The sequence below is a fragment of the Somniosus microcephalus genome, chromosome 17, assembly GCF_052327205.1.
Source record: "Somniosus microcephalus isolate GS21.2 chromosome 17, FLI_Smic_1.0, whole genome shotgun sequence".
NCBI lineage: Eukaryota > Metazoa > Chordata > Chondrichthyes > Squaliformes > Somniosidae > Somniosus > Somniosus microcephalus.
The window spans coordinates 18,706,244-18,724,419 of record NC_141003.1 but is presented as its reverse complement, the minus strand read 5'-3'; the positions used below and the strand labels follow the sequence as shown (position 1 = coordinate 18,724,419).

Here is an 18,176-nt window from a genome sequence, read left to right as displayed (position 1 = left end):
CCCAATGGCCTACTCCTGCTCCTATCTTCTATGTTTCTATTGCTGTGCTAGCATTCAAATGACCTCCTATTCAAAAAAAAAACACCCAGTGTTGCTACATTTAGAGCGTTCTCCCAATTTGCTTTATTTATACTCACAGCGAATTGTAGTTTCTGTAAGCAGACCCATTCAACCCTCCACTCACCCCCACCACCCCCAATCATCTGAAACTTGGGCATGCCGTGAGCAACAGTAGCCTATCTTGGGCTACGTGCCGCTGCATGGGTTGACCACGTGCAATCTTGTTTTCTCCAATAGCCAGAAAAGCACCAAGTTGCCAGACTATTGTTCAGACAAAAACTTAAGTTGGATGTATGACCAAAAAATGCATTACACAGAAGTAACAGAAAACAGTTTCAAAAGTAATGCTATTAACACTCATTAAAATAACAGAAATTTAAATCAGTCCACAAAAATCTTACGCCCCGATTTTAACTCATGGGGAGCCACATGCAAATTTGGCTAGGGTAACTAAAATTAGAGTTAAATGCGTGGCTCAAAGACTGGTGTGGGAGAAATGGGTTTTGCTTCTTGGGACACTGGCACCAGTACTGGGACTGGAGAGAGCTGTTCCGTTGGGACGGACTTCACTTGGCCAGTGCTGGGACTAGAATCCTGGCGAATCGAATAACTAGGGCTGTAGAGAGGGCTTTAAACTAATTAGTGGGGGCGAGGTTTCAAGAGAGCAAAAAATAAAAATGATAGCGGAGAAGGCAATAGAGCAAGGTAGCAGTGGGGGAATTAAAAACCAGAGCATGTCAGGAAGGGACAGAATGTATGATGATAAAGGTAAAGTAGTAAAAGGGTTAAAAGCAGGAATAAATTGTCAGAAAACATATTTGAAAGGTCTTTATCTGAATGCACGCAGCATTCATAACAAAATAGACGAGTTGACGGTACAAATAACTACACATGGTTATGATCTGGTGGCCATTACGGAAACATGGCTGTAAGATGATCATGACTGGGAACTAAACATACAAGGGTATTTGACAATTAGGAAGGACAGACAGGAAGGAAAGGGAGGTGGGGTTGCTATGTTAGTCAAGGATGGAATCACTGCAATGGAAATGATATTGGGTCAAAGGATCAGGATAGTGAAACAGTTTGGGTGGAGATAAGGAATAAGAAGGGGAAAAGTCACTAGCGGGCGTAGTCTACAGGCCTCCTAGCAGTTGCAACTCTGTTGGTCAGAGTATAAATCAGGAAATAGTTGGGGCTTGTAATAAGGGAACAGCTATAATCATGGGGGATTTTAACTTTCATATTGACTGGACTAATCAAATTGGGCATGGCAGCCTTGAAGAAGAGTTCAGAGTGTATTAGGGACGGGTTCCTTGAGCAGTATGTAACTGAACCAGGCAGGCAATCTTAGATCTGGTCCTGTGTAATGAGACAGGATTAATAAAAAATGTCCTAGTAAAGGATCCCCTTGGAAAGAGTGACCATAATATGGTTGAATTCCAAATTCAGTTTGAGGGTGAGAGAGTTGGCTCTGAAACCAGCGTACTGAGCTTAAATAAAGGAGACTATGAAGGTATGAGATAGAATTGACTAAAGTGGACTGGGAAAACAGATTAAAGTGTAAGACGGTACAAGAGCAGTGGTTACATTCAAGGAGATATTTCACATCTTTCAAGATAAATATATTCCATTGAAGAAAAAGGGGAGTAAAAGAAAAGACAGCCATCCGTGGCTTAGTAAAGTAATAAAGGATAGTATCCGATTGAAAACGGGCATATAAAGTAGCCAAATCTAGTGGGAGGATAGAAGATTGGGAAGCATTTAAAAGCCAGCAAAGAATAACTAAAAGATTAATTAAGAAAGGGAAGATAGATTATGAAAGTAAACTAGCAAAAAATATAAAAACAGATAGCAAGAGTTTCTACAGCTATATAAAAAGAAAAAGGATGGCTAAAGTGAACGTTGGTCCCTTTAGAGGATGAGACTGGGAAACTAGTGGTGGGGAACATGGGGATGGCAAAGATGCTGAACAAATATTTTGTATCAGTCTTTACAGTAGAGGACACTAAAAAGATCCCAACACTGGACAAACAGGGGGCAATGGGGGGGGGGGGGGGAGCTGAACACGATTAAAATCACTAAGGAGGTGGTACTCGGTAAAATAATGGGACTTGAGGCGGATAAATCCCCCGGACCTGATGGCCTACATCCTAGGGTCTTGAGAGAAGTAGCGGTAGGGATTGTGGATGCATTGGTGATTATTTCCCAAAACTCCCTGGACTCAGGAAAGGTCCCGGCAGATTGGAAAACTGCTAATGTAACACCCTTATTTAAGAAGGGAGGTAAACAAAAAGCTGGAAACTATAGACCAGTTAGCCTAACATCTGTGGTTGGTAAAATGTTGGAGTCCATTATTAAGGAAACAGTAACAGAGCATTTGGATAAACATAATTTAATAGGACAGAGTCAGCATGGTTTTATGAAGGGGAAGTCATGTTTAACAAATTTGCTCGAATTCTTTGAGGATGTAACATAGAGGGTGGATAAAGGGGAACCAGTGGATGTAGTGTATTTGGACTTCCAAAAGGCATCTGACAAGGTGCCACACAAGATTACTGATCAAGATAAAAAATCACAGGATTGGGGGTAATATACTGGCATAGGCGGAGATTGGCTATCTAACAGAAAACAAATAGTTGTGATAAATGGTTAGTTCTCGGGCTGGCAATCAGTAACTAGTGGTGTTCCGCAGGGGTCAGTGCTGGGACCCCAACTCTTTACAATCTATATTAATGATTTGGAGGAAGGGACCGAGTGCAACATATCCAAGTTTGCCGATGATACAAAGATGGGAGGGAAAGCAGTGAGTGAGGAGGACATAAAAAACCTGCAAAAGGACATAGACAGGCTAAGTGAGTGGGCAGAGATTTGGCAGATGGAATATAATATTGGAAAGTATGAGGTTATGCACTTTGGCAGAAAAAATCAAAGAGCAAGTTATTATCTAAATGGAGAGAAACTGCAAAGTGCTACAGTACAAAGGGATCTGGGTGTCCTGGTGCATGAAACACAAAAAGTTAGTATGCAGATGCAGCAGGTGATCAGGAAGGCCAATGGAATCTTGGCTTTTATTGCAAGGGGGATGGAGTATAAAAACAGGGAAATCTTGCTGCAGTTATACAGGGTATTGGTGAGGCCACACCTGGAATACTGCGTGCAGTTTTGGTTTCCATATTTAAGAAAAGATATACTTGCTCTCAAGGCGGTTCAGAGAAGGTTCACTCGGTTGATTCCGGAAATGAGGGGGTTGACGTATGAGGAAAGGTTGAGTAGGTTGGGCCTCTACTCATTGGAGTTCAGAAGAATGAGAGGCGATCTTATCGAAACATATAAGATTGTGAGGGGGATTGATCGGGTGGATGCGGTGAGGATGTTTCCACTGATGGGTGAGACTAGAACTAGGGGGCATAATCTTAGAATAAGGGGCTGCCCTTTCAAAACTAAGATGAGGAGAAACTTCTTCACTCAGAGGGCAGTAAATCTATGGAATTTGCTACCCAGAGAGCTGTGGAAGCTGCAACATTAAATGGATTTAAAACGGAGATAGACAGTTTCCTAGCAGATGAGGGAATTAGGGGTTACGGGGAGAGGGCAGGGAAGTGGACGTGAGTCTAGATTCGGATCAGCCATGATCCTATTGAATGGCGGAGCAGGTCCGAGGGGCCGTATGGCCTACTCCTGCTCCTACTTCTTATGTTCTTATGAATTGGGCAGGCAAGGACCGAGGCGGGCAGCGACCGTCCTGATTTTGGCTATGTGAGGCCGAGGAGATATTAGCTCTTGGCTGCCATGATTGATTTTCCGCTCGATACCAGCAGCTGGCCTGCGACTGGGTGCGTAATGTTGCTCGGCAAGTGGTCGCCGCCAGGGACCCGAAAGAAAGGTCCCGGCACTTGGGTAAGTCGCAGGTTTCCAGAGAGCCTCGTGATCGTGGGGGGAGCCCGGGGGGCAGGGGAGGCCTCAAATGTCCTTGTAGGGCCTGAAGGAGACTCCTGCTCCTCCTGACGCCACGAGGAAAATTTTATTTTAAAAAAACCTCCTCTCCTGGGCCTCGACTGGCCCCGGCTCCTCTTCGCACCAGGTTGATCTGTCGGGAAATCCACACTTTCCTGCTGGAGTCCATGGCTGAAATAGCAGTCGAACCCTGATTACATGATCGGAGCCCGATCGGCATATTTAAAGGAGCATCCTGCCAGTTCCTAGTGGCTGCCCTCCTCGCCTGCTCATTAGAACAGGTCACGTTTGTACCAAGCGGGAAGAGAGACGACTTTTCTGCATGAGTCCCACAGGCGATTTGAACTGCCCGCCCTTCCAGGTTTCTACTGGACAGGCACGGCTAAATGCGCCCCTTTACTGTTTAATAAAAGGAATAACTAGTTCATCTGTTTTAGCTGGTGGTTGACAACTTTGGACTGGACAGTGCTGAAGTGTTTCTTGCACAGTCCAGTGAACTGCCAGGCTAACTGATGTGTGTGAATGTGGGAACAGGGATGTTCTCAAAGAGTGGTGAGCCTGTGGAATTTCCTGCCACAGAGGGCTGTGAAGGCTAATTCAATAAATATTTTCAAGAGAGAATTGGATATATTTCTGAAGGCTAAGGGGATTAAGGGTTACGGAGAAAAGGCGGGGACGGGGTACTGAACTGGTAAGATCAGCTATGATCTCAGACGAAGATCAGCCATGATCTCATTGAATGGCGGAGCAGGCTCGAAGGGCCGAATGGCCTACTCCTGTTCCTATCTCTATGTTTCTATGTTTCCTGCCTTTCCCCACAGAGCCCAGTGGTGCCTTGGGTAGAAGCAGAAATTGAGCTAATGAAATGGGCTCTCGGGCTGGCCCTCTGAGCTCAGAGCTGTTAATCAAGCCAGCTCAAAGGAGATCTGTCGCACTCTGCCTGTTCCTTTGAAGTAGCACCCAGTTCTTTCTCAATCGGGTAATAATTATAAGGCTACACGTAGTGACACCGCAAGTCCCGCCTGAACGGAGATGATTGGGTAATTGCCCCGTCAATCATGCCTGGATCATAGCTGTAACTGGGATTGATTTTATGCACATCATTTGTAGTAAGTAACTATCCTCCACTCACTGCATTTTGCTAGAGAAATAATCCTGCTGCGTTTCGGTCATGATTTCGGAGACTCTGCTGTAGTTTGAGTAATTGAAAACCACAAGTCACTCCCCACCTCCAACTCATTAGCTGACACAGTGGTGTCAATATTCACTCCATAATTATAATTTAACTGGTTGTCAATTGAATGGTTGTGGATAACAACGCCACTGCTGTCTGGAGAGATGTTTTACTAGGTGTACTGGAGTAATGCCTTTTGGAACTTCCATCTGTTATAATTCCCCTATAATGATGGTGGCAACAAGCCAGTGAGGTTTCCCTTCCCAGTAGTAACATGCAGACATCACCCATCCCAAACCTGAGGTACTAACTAGATTAGGTTTACTTTTACAAGCTGGGACATAAACAGCGGTGGGTCACCTCCTCTTAAAACTAATTGCTAACTCCAGTCAGCACTGTGTATTGCTTAAGCCTAAGACTTCCATTCGAAATGTAGCGACATTCCTGTGTTAATTGCTGCCGAGCGGGCACTCCAGTGGGCACCAGTACGATTTGGACAAGTTAATGCTAGAGTCCATTATAAAAGATGTAATAGCAGAGCACTTGGAAAACAGTGACAGGATCGGACAAAGTCATCATGGATTTACAAAAGGTAAATCATGCTTGACTAATCTACTGGAATTTTTTGAGGATGTAACTGGTAGAATAGATAAGGGAGAACCAGTGGATGTGGTGTATTTGGACTTTCAGAAGGCTTTCAATAAGGTCCCGCATAAGAGATTAGTGTGTAAAGTTAAAGCACATGGGATTGGGGGTAAGGTACTGTCTTGGATAGAGAACTGGTTGACAGACAGGAAGCAAAGAGTTGGAATAAGCTGGTCTTTTTCCGAGTGGCAGGCAGTAACTAGTGGGGTACCGCAGGATCAGTGCTAGGACCCCAGCTATTCACAATATATATTAATGATCTAGATGAGGGAACTAGATGTAATATCTCCAAGTTTGCAGATGACACAAAGCTGGGTGGGCATGTGTGCTGTGAAGAGGATGCAGAGAAACTCCAGTACGAATTGCACAGGTTGGGTGATTGGGCAGATGCATGGCAAATGCAGTATAATATGGATAAATGCGAGGTTAACCACTTCGGTGGCAAAAACAGGAAGACAGATTATTATCTGAACGGCAATAGATTGGGAAAAGGGGAAGTGCAACGAGACCTGGGTGTCCTTGTGCACCAGTTGCTGAAGGTAAGCATGCAGGTGCAGCAGGTGGTTAAGAAGGCAAATGGTATGTTGGCCTTCATAGCGAGAGGATTTGAGTACAGGAGCAAGGATGTCGTGCTGCAGTTGTACAGGGCCTTGGTGAGACCACACCTTGAGTATTGTGTGCAGTTTTGGTTGCCTTAGCTGAGGAGGAATGTTCTTGCCATGGAGAGAATGCAACGAAGATTCACCAGACTGATACCTGGGATGGCAGGAATGACGTATGAGGAGAGATTGTGTCAATTAGGCTTATATTTGCTAGAGTTTAGAAGAATGAGAGAGGATCTCATTGAAACTTATAAAATTCTAACAGGACTAGACAGACTAGATGCAGGAAGGATGTTCCCGATGGCGGAGAGTCCAAAACCAGGGGTCACAGTCTAAGGATAAGGGGTAAGCCATTTAGGACTGAGATGAAGAGGAATTTCTTCACCCAGAGAGTGGTGAACCTGTGGAATTCTCTGCCACACAGGGCGGTTGAGGCCAATTCATTAAATATATTGAAGAAGGGAGTTGGATATATTTCTTAAGGCTAAGGGGATCAAGGGATATGGGGAGAAAGCAGGGACAGGGTACTGAATTTGGATGATCAGCCATGATCTCATTAAATGGCGAAGCGGGCTCGAGGGGCCAAATGGCCTGCTCCTATCTTCTATGTTTCTTCACTGTGGTTATATGGATGGGAGATCTGGGCGTGGGAGGGGCGAGTGTTTATCGTCTCAACAGTGGGCCTGAGCAAGAAGGGTCTTTACATTAAGAATATTTGAAGTTTGATACAGGGAATTAAACTATGATTCAAAGTTTATAGCCCTAATCATCATAGCTCACTAGCAAACTACACCATATTGCCAGTCTTTGCAGCTCTGAAAAAAATGAGAGCAAAGTAAATGTGCTGCAGCAAAAATCCAAAGCCCGAGGGCAGAGATGGAGCGGGAGAATTGTTCATTAATGCCTTGGTGCTGGGCAAGTGGAATAACTTCACAAACTGAGGAACGGACAGAGCCCGATCGTAGCAACATAAGAAAAAGAACAGGAAAAGCTCAGCTGGTCCATCGAGCCTGTACTCTGCCAGCATGAGGTAATCTCCACACACCATCACCCCACCTCCTCATGCACTCACACAATCTCCTGGAAGAGGCAAAACAAGTTAGGCCAATTTAGGGGAAAAAAATGAAATTCCTCTCCAATGGCCAAAGGCGAACAAGCAAGCTCCAGGAGATTGCAGCGACTGGGTGGCACAAACCCCAATGGCCCACCTACCTTTCAGATGTTTGCCGCTATCAGGAACCCACCCCCCAAACAATAAAGAATAAGGAGCTCTACGAAGCCTGCAGAAAAAAGGTGGGGAGGGGGAAAAGGGACTGGGGAGAAAACAGGAATCCCCCCAGAAACAAGTAAGTGGAATGAAAGAGGAACCTGCGGTCAGTAAGAGCAGCAAAGATGGGTCCTCCAAGATTGTTTTTTGGGGGTGAAACTGAGGATAGACACCACGCATCGATGGGATGGGATGCAAGGGTATCTCTCCCAGGGTACTAAGTGCAACTAGAAATTAAATTTGTGATGTACTGATAATCATCATGAGGGAGGTATTGTTAGATTGGGAACTAGCTAATGTAGTACTGATTTTCAAGAAGAGAACTATCTAGACAACTGCACATCCATCATTCCAACGTTTCTGGTAAAATAATGGAATTGATTTTCTGCAGCAAACTTGAGCTGTGTGAGATTAATCCAGTAAATAACAGCCAACAATGGCTTTAGAGGGGGAAGATCCTGCCTGAGTAATTTCCTTAACTTTTTTGAGGAAATGATATCCCGAGTGGACAGTGGAGCATCATCTGACCTAGGTGTGCTTAGATTTCCAGAAAGCCTTTGATAAAAGTTCCACGTAAGAGGCTGCTTCTGAAACTGAAATGGGTGGGAATCCAAGGTCAAATCTGGGTGTGGATAAGGAATTAGCTGGAGGAAAGAAGCAGCAGGTACTTTTGAGGGAGTGCTGGCAGGGTGGGGATATTTTAAGTGGGGTGCCCTAGGGACCGGCCTTGAACTCCCTACTGCTCTTAATGGTTCAGAAACCCAACACCAACTGGCCAGAGTGGCAGTCGAGTCAGAGGGAGCAGCCAGAGATCTACAAAAAGGAGTTGACAAAATCTGCAAATGGGCACATCAGTGGCAGATGAAATTTATTACAGACAAGTGAAAGGTGCAACACATTGAAAGGAAAAATAGATTCCAGGAGGGTACTGTGGAGGGTATAGAGATAGTTAAGTGTAAAGTAGAAAGGGATCTGATGGTGATAGATTCAGCACTTAACGTATCATGTCATTATGGAGCATCGATAAACAAAGTGAACAAAGGCTGCATTATATTACTAGATCGGTTGTATAAGTCAGAAGATGCCATATTAAAACTACAATACCCTGTTCAGACTGCAACTTGAGCACTGTTCAACTTTGGTCACCAAAACACAGTGAAGCATTCAAACCATGGAGCTGGTGCAAAGAGCCAAATGGATGATCCATGGCACCAAAGGATTGGGTTACAGCAAAAGACGGGAGAAACTGAGGCACTATAGCTTCGATGAGAGGTGACTGAGAGGGGATCTTACAGAAACTTTCACCATATTGAACAGCATGAATCATGCAATGATCCAGGGAGTCTGGGCTGTGGGAAGGTGGAGTTTTGGTTCCTCCCAGTCTGGGGGGAGTGGAGAGTTGGGTATAGAAGTCAAGAACCAGAGGGTTGTGGGGGAGTGAGGGTAGAGAATAAAGAGGGAAAAGGCAAAATACGGTTTATTATTAACAACACTCTGTTCCACATACAATTATGTAGAGTCACTTTGAACAAAGTTGATAAGCTTTTTACCCAGTGCTGTACGTGGGCCTTCAAGTCAACAAGCAGACGGACAGCCCAGCATTTCTTACCCACAAATTGGGTCCCACCAGGTGACCATTTGACTCACAAAGAGGAAGCGGGTAGGAAATCAACTTCTCATCAACATTAAGGAGTCAAGAATCACATGGGAAACCCAGAAGCACATTAAGCACGTCCATCAGTGGCTTTTTAATGCAGCCACCTCATTATCATTTTACTTCCGGGTTTCCCGTCCATCAGCGGCAATTTGGAGGTTTCAGAGTTCAGGAGAAGAAAGGAGGAATGTGATGAATGGAAGTGAGACTGGCAAAGGCAGTGCCCCATTTCACTGATGCCTCCCTCAATGTGCTGCTGGGAGCTGTGAGGAGCCGGATGGAGATACTATTCCCCAGCATCAGGAGGAAGAAACCTGCGGTAGAAACAAAAAAGGTGTGGTTGGGGGATGCCAAGGAGGTCAGTAGCAGGAGCGTAGTGCCACGTTCCTGGATTAAGTACGGAAAGCACTTTAATGACCTTACCAGGTCAGGAAAGGTGGATATAATGGTGCATTCCCCTACATCCTGCTGTGCTCATCACACCACCCAACCTCCGCTCTGCATTCACAAGCTACTTTATCACATCAGTCCTCATACCCACTTAGCTTGCAGATGCACCCATCCCTCCCTGTCAGTGCACCTCCTCACATCCCCATCTATCCATCCACCACTGCCACTCACCCTCATCCTTGTGCAGTGTCATGCCGCTCCCTGATACTCTCCCTCACCAAATGCTGTCCATCCATTGGATGAACACCTGCCATTACACTCGCTCATAGGTCTGTTCTTTCCCAGGAGCAGAAAGGACAGAACACCAGGGAGAGGCAGATAACTGGAGAGGCCCTTCAGCCATCCATGCAACTCACAAATGCAGAGGAGGAGGCTCTGGAGATCAGCAGAGTCTCAGCATGCCTGGCTGTGGGAGACGGGGACCTCCCAGCTACCTGGTGACCAATGTTCCCTCTAATTTTGTTTGGCGCTGCGTGGCCCCTTTAAGAGGCTGCGCAGGCCATTCAACATACTGCCCATGCGCGTTTTTGTACTGAAAAGCCAGCAAGCCAGCTGCACGAGTTACCTGGAGTGCTGCTTGCAGGGAACATTGCTGGTGACACAATTAAATATCAGACAGACGAATATCCCACAGCGCTGAGTCATGTTGACTTGATGTCAACAGTGAGTGAAATAGGATCATGTTTATAATGATATAAATTGCAACATTCTTACCTTGCCAGTACTCATGTTACCTCCCACAGGGTCATCACACGTGCGGCAAGAGTTGGTGGAGGTCGCGGGCAACAATTCCTCAGAGGAGCTGAATCCCGAGGGTGCACTGTCACAGGACTCATGCGTTCCATGCATCAGCTCAGATACACAAACATCAGTGGGACCAGTAAGAGAGATAGTTGGCTTTTCACCTGGTGACTCACACTTCACAAGTGAGCAAGAGCAGTGGGTGGTGGCGGGGACAGCAGTGGAGAGTTCGCATCGGAGGGTGCAGGGCTGTCCAAGTTATGTTCAGCTGGACACAGTTGCTGTATCCCGGGGGCCATCAATGAAGAGGCGAATCATTGAGCAGTAGCAGAGAATGTGTGATGTACTGACAGGCCTTCCAAGCACAGTCAATGATTGCAGAGAGATTGGAGGAATCCGCCTCAAGCATGAGTGGGTTGATATCGCACGGCACTACGATGATGTCTTCTTGCATGGATAGACTGGCCAAATGCATAGAACATCAAATGCAGCAATCACAGGAGTCCATGGAGGCCTTGAGCAAGTTTCTGCAGACTCTGGATGCCATCTTAAATAGGAATGACAGATACCTTAGCATGGCCCTGCAGCACCCCACAGATCTGCAGCAAAGTGCTCTCCAGCACAGTGGTAGCAGTGAAGTGCGGCTGGGGCACGAGAGCGATCACTGCGAAAGGAGACATGAAAGTGGGGACTCCGCTCCGCTTCTCACCTGTTGCCCCTCTCCTAGTCAGTACCTGACATGCTGCCTCGTTTCCCGATGGCCGAGTCTGCCCCTGCACAGGGGCAGGTGGATCAGTATTTGGTGGGGCCCTCACAAGCTCCAAAACCCAGAGGACATCAGCCAAGAGCATCGCAACAGTCAGAGCAGGGATCTGAGAAGCCTGCCTCTACCTCTGCTGAAGCCAAGGGGTTTGCACCACATAGCTCCCCTCTATGCTGTCCCCCTCTCTCCTCTGCAGATAGAGATCTGCGACCAGCAGACTTTGGCTGGTGCTGTTGCTGGTCATCTTAGTCTGCATCTGAGGTCCAGTCTAAGGCAGCATTTGCGGCACCCAACCTGATCTGATAGATCAAACCTCTAAAGTGTTGAAAGTAACCTCCAAAGTGTCGATAATCAACTCTCAGTAAGAGTACTGTGAACACCCTTTCCCACTAGCAGGTAAGAAAGCAGCTGTGAGTACTGAGTATACGGTGCCACATTTTCCAGAGATTGATTGACCTCCTCAATTGCTTTCACTGCAAGTTTCAGGAAGCCCAAGAAACCCATGGAACACACGGTTAACTCAAAAATCTCTGTCCGTATCGTTCTAATTGAGCGATTAACATATGTTAATAGCAATCTGCCTCTCCCGAGGGGGTTGCACGCATGCATCCTATCACGCTACAGGTAAACCGGGAAGTTGGAGGGTTGGAGCCGATTACCCGACGCTCTGTCAATTTCACGAGTTTTAACCCCCCGCACCGCCCCTCGTGCACATCCAAATGCATGTGCTCCTCCATATCAAAATTCCCCCCACTGTTCTCGAAGCTATTTAAAACCAGTGAAACTATCAACAGGAAACAGCATTGACGAACATTAATAGAAGCAAGAACTTACTTTGATTTCGCACCTTTCGAATCCTCAGGATGTTCCAAAGTGCTTCATAGCTAATGGCCCTGAAATTAGGATCGGGGGCTTGCCGCGCGTGCAAGCCCCCGATCTGCACTCACCCTGCGCGCTGACATCTGAAGCCCGGGCCTGTTTGCATTTCCTGTCCCTGGCCCGGTTCAGATGTCAGCGCGCAGTGCTTACCTGATCCAGCGGCGTAGTTAGTGCGATGTGCCGGCTGGGATCAGGTGAGCACTGTACAACCAATCAGGGGAGGGGAAGGTTCATTCATGAGTTTGAGAGTAATAGCTGTCAAACTCATGAAAACTACGGGGGCCCAAAACACTATTTAAACTTTAAATAAAATGTTAAAAAAATCCCAATCATTAAATTAAGTATAAATAAGTTAAAAAAAATAATTTAAACAATAATTTTTTTTTTTGAAAAAAATAAATTTGTAATAAAAAGGGTCTAAAACTAAACTTACCTTACTGTAGATTCTTTAAAATAATAAACCTGTGGGAAAAAAAATTCTAAATTGCACTAAAACACCACTTACCTGTAAAAATAAATACTTACGTGTGCTTTTTACAAGCGTAAAGATCGGAGGCCTTTACACATGCGCAAATCCCCCAAAACGGAGGAAATCCAAGACGCACGCGCTGCCACCTACAGCGCACGCGCTAGCCTCTTCACCTCTTGGGTTAGAGGAGAGGAAATGCCGGTTTTCAGCGCATGCGCTGTGCATGCTGAAAACCGGCATTTCCTCCGGCCAGACGCGTGAGTACCCCTTCCGTACTCACGCGTTTGGGGAGGAATTACTGCCCCAATAATGAGTTACTTTTGCGGTGCAGTCACTTATGTTATCAGGCAGTGAATTCCAGATCATTAGAATTCACTGCCTCAATAAAATTCTCCTCATCTCCCACTTGATTCTCCCACTTGAACTTGGGCTTTTCCACTGTAATAACGCTGTTAAATAAGATTAGGCCTGGTTGGATTAAGTGGAACTGGGGTTTTAACAGTGTATTGACTTTACGTTACGGCCCTGAAAAAACTAACTTTAATTTAGTGGAGTGTCAAATTTCTCCATTATGATAAATTTTACAATTTTTAAGAAACTTCTTGAAAATATTTTTTTTTTTTTTTTTGAAAGTTTGCTCATGGTATTTCAGGTTCCACCTTAGCCCCGTGTGAGAGCCCATTGTTTTGGTCTGTGTAAAAATTTAAAAAATTCAGGATTAAACCAGGTTCTCATTTCCTGCTTCCCTGCCTGTGAGAATTCTGCAATGTGATTGGCTGCTTAGACAGCTTGTTGACGTCACAGCAGATCGTGTTAGGGGGTCCCCACAGTACGGCACTGAAATCACTTACACATCAAAAAAGGCAAACTTCTCACCACAGAGATTCTGTGGGCAGCTTCTTCGAGGCCAGCGGTGAACGCCTTTGCTTCGCCACTGACCACAAATTCTGGGCCATAACTGATTCTACTCGGACCAGCACTGTCCTGTGGCAGTGGTGATCACAATATTTGAGCACATTCCAGCTCGCCATTGATTTTAATGGAGGTGAGGGGGGGCGGAGCTATGATAATTCGCTGCTCAACTTTTCCGTCGAGGGTCTCTGTGGAGGAACACAAAAATCCCAGGAAATTATGGCCTGGCGGACGTAATGGCATAAGTCACACACGCTAAAATTTCCTGGAATTTCTACACTGTAATAAAGGCGCCGCAGTAGATGTGCCATTACTACAGCACAAGTTTTGAGAAAATTCAAGTGACAAAGAAGTTCAGGTGAAATTCATCTCAGCAAGTGACTTGTCTGCACACTCGAACTCATCAAATAATGAAGTGAAGGGAAATGTTCGAAACAAACTGGAATGTGTGGAAGACTGGAGGAAGAAGATGGGCATTTGTTGGAAAAATGTGGCTTATTTGGGTGAGTGTTTCTATCATAAGAGTTGTACAACCAGTAGAAATGGATACTGTTAATCAGTCTCGATTCGTTGTATTAAAGTCCTCGGAGGCTAATTCTTGCCCTCTTATGCTGCTTTTAACTGGTATTCCGAGTGTCCCAGGATTCTTTCTAAGCACTGTGTCATATATAAATGCAAGCTATGGTTATTGATTTAATCATAATTGCCATGCAATATTACAAGACTGGACTATAGTCCAGGCGTCATTAAGATGCTTAATGAAGGTAATATCACTTTCAGCTTTAAAAAGATGGTAAACCATTCCAAGCTCTCCATTCAGATGATTAATCATTGACTCAGATTATTAATCAACGTAATTAATGTTCTGTGTTCAAGTCCAACTCCAAAGACTTTAGTACAAAATCTAGGCTAACACTTCCATCTGGTTCTATTATTAATCAATTGAAACTGGAGTGGGGATTGAACCCACGACCTTCTGACTCATGGTGAGACTGCTACCACTGAGCAAAGCTGACACCATTGCTGAAATCCTTTTACCACTGATACTGGCTTCTGTGCATATATTCCTCAATCCCACTTAATTGCTGTGCTAGCATTCAAATGACCTCCTATTCAAGAAAAATCCTGTGTTGCTACATTTAGAGTGTTCTCCCAATTTGTTTTATTTATGCTCACAGCAAATTGTAGTTTCTGTAAGCAGACCACGCCCCCCCCGCCCATTCCCCCAACCATCTGAAATTTGGGCTCACCGGCTCTAAAACACAGAGGACTGCAGCCAAGAGCATGTCAACAATCAGAGCAGGGATCTGAGCAGCCTGCCTCTAGCTCTGCTCAAGCCACAGGGGTTGCACCTCCTCCTCGTCTTCCACCTCGGAATCCTCCTGCAGGTCCACACCACGACCATTCTGGAGACCCTGTCTGGTGTATACTGTCGAGGCACCTGAAGTGCATTTTCAACAAGCTTGCTCGATGACACATCTGTTGGTGATACAGCATTAATTGTATCGCTCTAGGGCATCGTTCCTCATGTCTCTGAGTGGGTATCCCTTGTCTCCAAGCTGCCATCTGTTAACTTTGCTTCTAGGTGCGAAGACGTCGGGGAGGTTGGACTGTCGCAGGACGAAAGCATCATGGCAGCTGCCTGGGAATCTTGCGCACACCTGCACAAACATCTTTTTGTGGTTGCACACCAGCTGCACATTGATGGAATGGAAGCCCTTGCGGTTGGTGAATACTCCTGTTTGATCTGTGGGTGCCCTGATTGCCACGTGTGTGCAGTCGATGACTCCTTGCACCTGTGGGAAGCCAGCCCGAGACACAAACCCGAGCACTGACCCGACAATGACAAGCATCATCACAGGCAAAGTTGACATAATTGGCGGACCTGGAGAACAAACCATCAGTCACCTGTCTTATGTATTTTTGGGTCACCGACTGGGAGATCCTAGATGTGTCTCCAGCAGAGCCCTGGAAGGAGCCAGAGGCAAGAAAATTGCGGTATGATGGTGACTTTGACAGCTACTGGTAAAGCATGGCCACCAGGTCCAGCTGGAAGCAGGTCTTCCTCCAGCAGGCTGCAAGTGTCTGCCACCACCTGACGTGACAACCTGAGCCTCCTGAGACACGGCTGTTCCCACATGTCGAGGAAGCTGATCCTCTGCCTGTAGGCCAATGAGTTACTTTTGCGGTGTAATCACTTATAGAATCAGGCAGTGCATTCCAGATCATTAGAATTCCCTGCCTCAATCAACAAATTCTCCTCATCTCCCACTTGATTCTCCCACTTGAACTTGGGCTTTTCCACAGTAATATCACTGTTAAATACCCCAGTAAATGTTAGGCTTTGTTGGATTAGGTGTAACTGGGAAAAAATTCTGAGGGACAGAATTAGTCTCCACTTGGAGAGGCAATGATTAATCAAGGATAGTCAGCATGGCTTTGTCAGGGGGAGATCATGTCTGACCAATTCGATTGAATTTTTGGAGCGGGTGACTAGGTGTGTGGATGAGGGTATTGCAGTTGATGTAGTCTACATATACTTCAGTAAGGCTTTTGACAAATCCCGCATGGGAGACTGGTCAAGAAGGTAAGAGCCCATGGGATCCAGGACAATTTGGCACATTGGATCCAAAATTGGCTTAGTGACAGGAAGCAGAGGGTGATGGTTGAAAGTTGTATTTGTGACTGGAAGCCTGGGTCCAATGGTGTACTGCAGGGATTGGTGCTGGGTCCTTTCCTGTTTGTAGTGTACATTAATGATTTAGATATGAATGTAGGAGGTATGATCAGTATGTTTTCAGATGACACGAAAATTGGTGGAGTGGTAAATAGCGAGGAGGGAAGCCTCAGGCGACAGGACGATATAGACGGGATGGTTAGGTTGGCAGAACAGTGGCAAATGGAATTTAACCCTGAAAAGTGTGAGGTGATGCATTTTGGGAGGACTAACAAGGCAAGGGAATACACAATGAATGGTAGGACCCTAGGAAGTACAGAGGGTCAGAGGGACCTTGGTGTACATGTACATAGATCCCTGAAGGCAGCAGGACAGATAGATAAGGTGGTTAAAAAGGCATATGGGATACTTGCCTTCATTAGCTGAGGCATAGAATATAAGAGCAGGGAGGTTATGATGGAGCTGTACAAAACGCAAGTTAGGCCACAGCTGGAATACCGTGTGCAGTTCTGGTCGCCTCACTATAGGAAGGATGTGATTGCACTGGAGAGGGTACAGAGGAGATTCACCAGGATGTTTCCTGGGCTGGAGTGCTTCAGCTACGAAGAGAAACTGGACAGGCTGGGGTTGTTTTCCTTAGAGCAGAGAAGGCTGAGGGGGGACCTGATTGAGGTGTACAAAATTGTGAGGGGCATAGATAGGGTAGATAGAAAGGAACTTTTCCCCTTAGTAGAGGGGTCAATAACCAGGGAGCATAGTTTTGAGATAAGAGGCAGGAGGTTTAGAGGGGATTTGAGGAAAAACTTTTTCACCCAGAGGGTGGTTGGAATCTGGAACTCACTGCCTGAAAGGGTGGTAGAGGCAGGAACCCTCACAACATTCAAGAAGCATTTGAAACGCCATAGCATACAAGGCTATGGACCAAGTGCTGGAAAATGGGATTAGAATAGACAGGGCTTGATGGCCGGCAAGGACACGATGGGCCGAAGGGCCTCTTTCTGTGACTCTATGATAACTGGGGTTTTAACAGCGTATTGACTGCTAAACAAACGTTACGGCCCTGAAAAAACTAATTTTAATTTTGTGGAGAGTCAAATTTCTCCATTAAGATTAAAATTACAATTTTTAAGAAACTTGTTGAAAATAATTTTTTTTTAAGTTTGCTCATGATATTTTAGGTTCCATCTTATCCCCATGTGAGATCCCCAATCTTTCTTTTGGTCTCTGTAAAAATTTAAAAAATTCAGGACAAAAGCAGGTTCTCAATTCCTGCTTCCTTGTCTGTGAGCATTCTGCAACGTGATTGGCTGTTTAGACAGCTTGTTGACGTCACAGCAGATCGTGTTAGGGGGTCCCCGCAGTACGGCACTGAAATCACTTACACGTCGAAAAAGGCAAACCTCTCGCCACAGAGATCCTGTGGGCAGCTTTCTTCGGGGCCAGCGGTGAACGCTTTTGCTTCGCCACTGACCACAAATTCCGGGCCATAACTGATTCTACTCGGACGAGCACTGTCCTGTAATGGTCAACGTGGCAGTGGTGATCACAATATTTGAACACATTCCAGCTCGCCATTGATTTTAACGGAGTTGAGGGGGGGCGGTGGAGCTATGATAATTCGCTGCTCAACTTTTCTGTCGAGGGTCTCTGTGGAGGAGCACAAAAATCCCAGGAAATTCTGGCCTGGCGGACGTAATGGCATAAGTCACTCACGCTAACATTTCCTGGAATTTCTACACTAATAAAGGCGCCGCAGTAGATGTGCCATTACTACAGCACAAGTTTTGAGCAAAATCAGGTGACAAAGAAGTTCAGGTGAAATCCATCTCAGCAATGACTTGTCTGCACACTCAAATTCATCAAATAATGAAGTGATGGGAAATGTTCAAAACAAACTGGATAGTGTGGAAGGCTGGAGGAAGAAGA

At 45.7% G+C, this 18,176-nt stretch overlaps 1 protein-coding gene across 1 annotated transcript in view; it reads left to right on the top strand.

Moving 5' to 3' along the window:
- Positions 1–15,639, top strand: part of LOC147105545 (N-acylneuraminate cytidylyltransferase-like) — a 64,752-nt gene extending 49,113 nt beyond the window's left edge. Inside the window, exons 7-8 of the mRNA XM_086010008.1 lie at positions 13,932–14,076; positions 15,159–15,639. Coding sequence (XP_085866134.1) covers positions 13,932–14,076; positions 15,159–15,319 — 306 coding nt within the window. The 3' untranslated portion in view covers positions 15,320–15,639. The remainder of the gene's footprint in view (positions 1–13,931; positions 14,077–15,158) is intronic.
- The last annotated feature ends 2,537 nt before the right edge of the window (positions 15,640–18,176 follow it).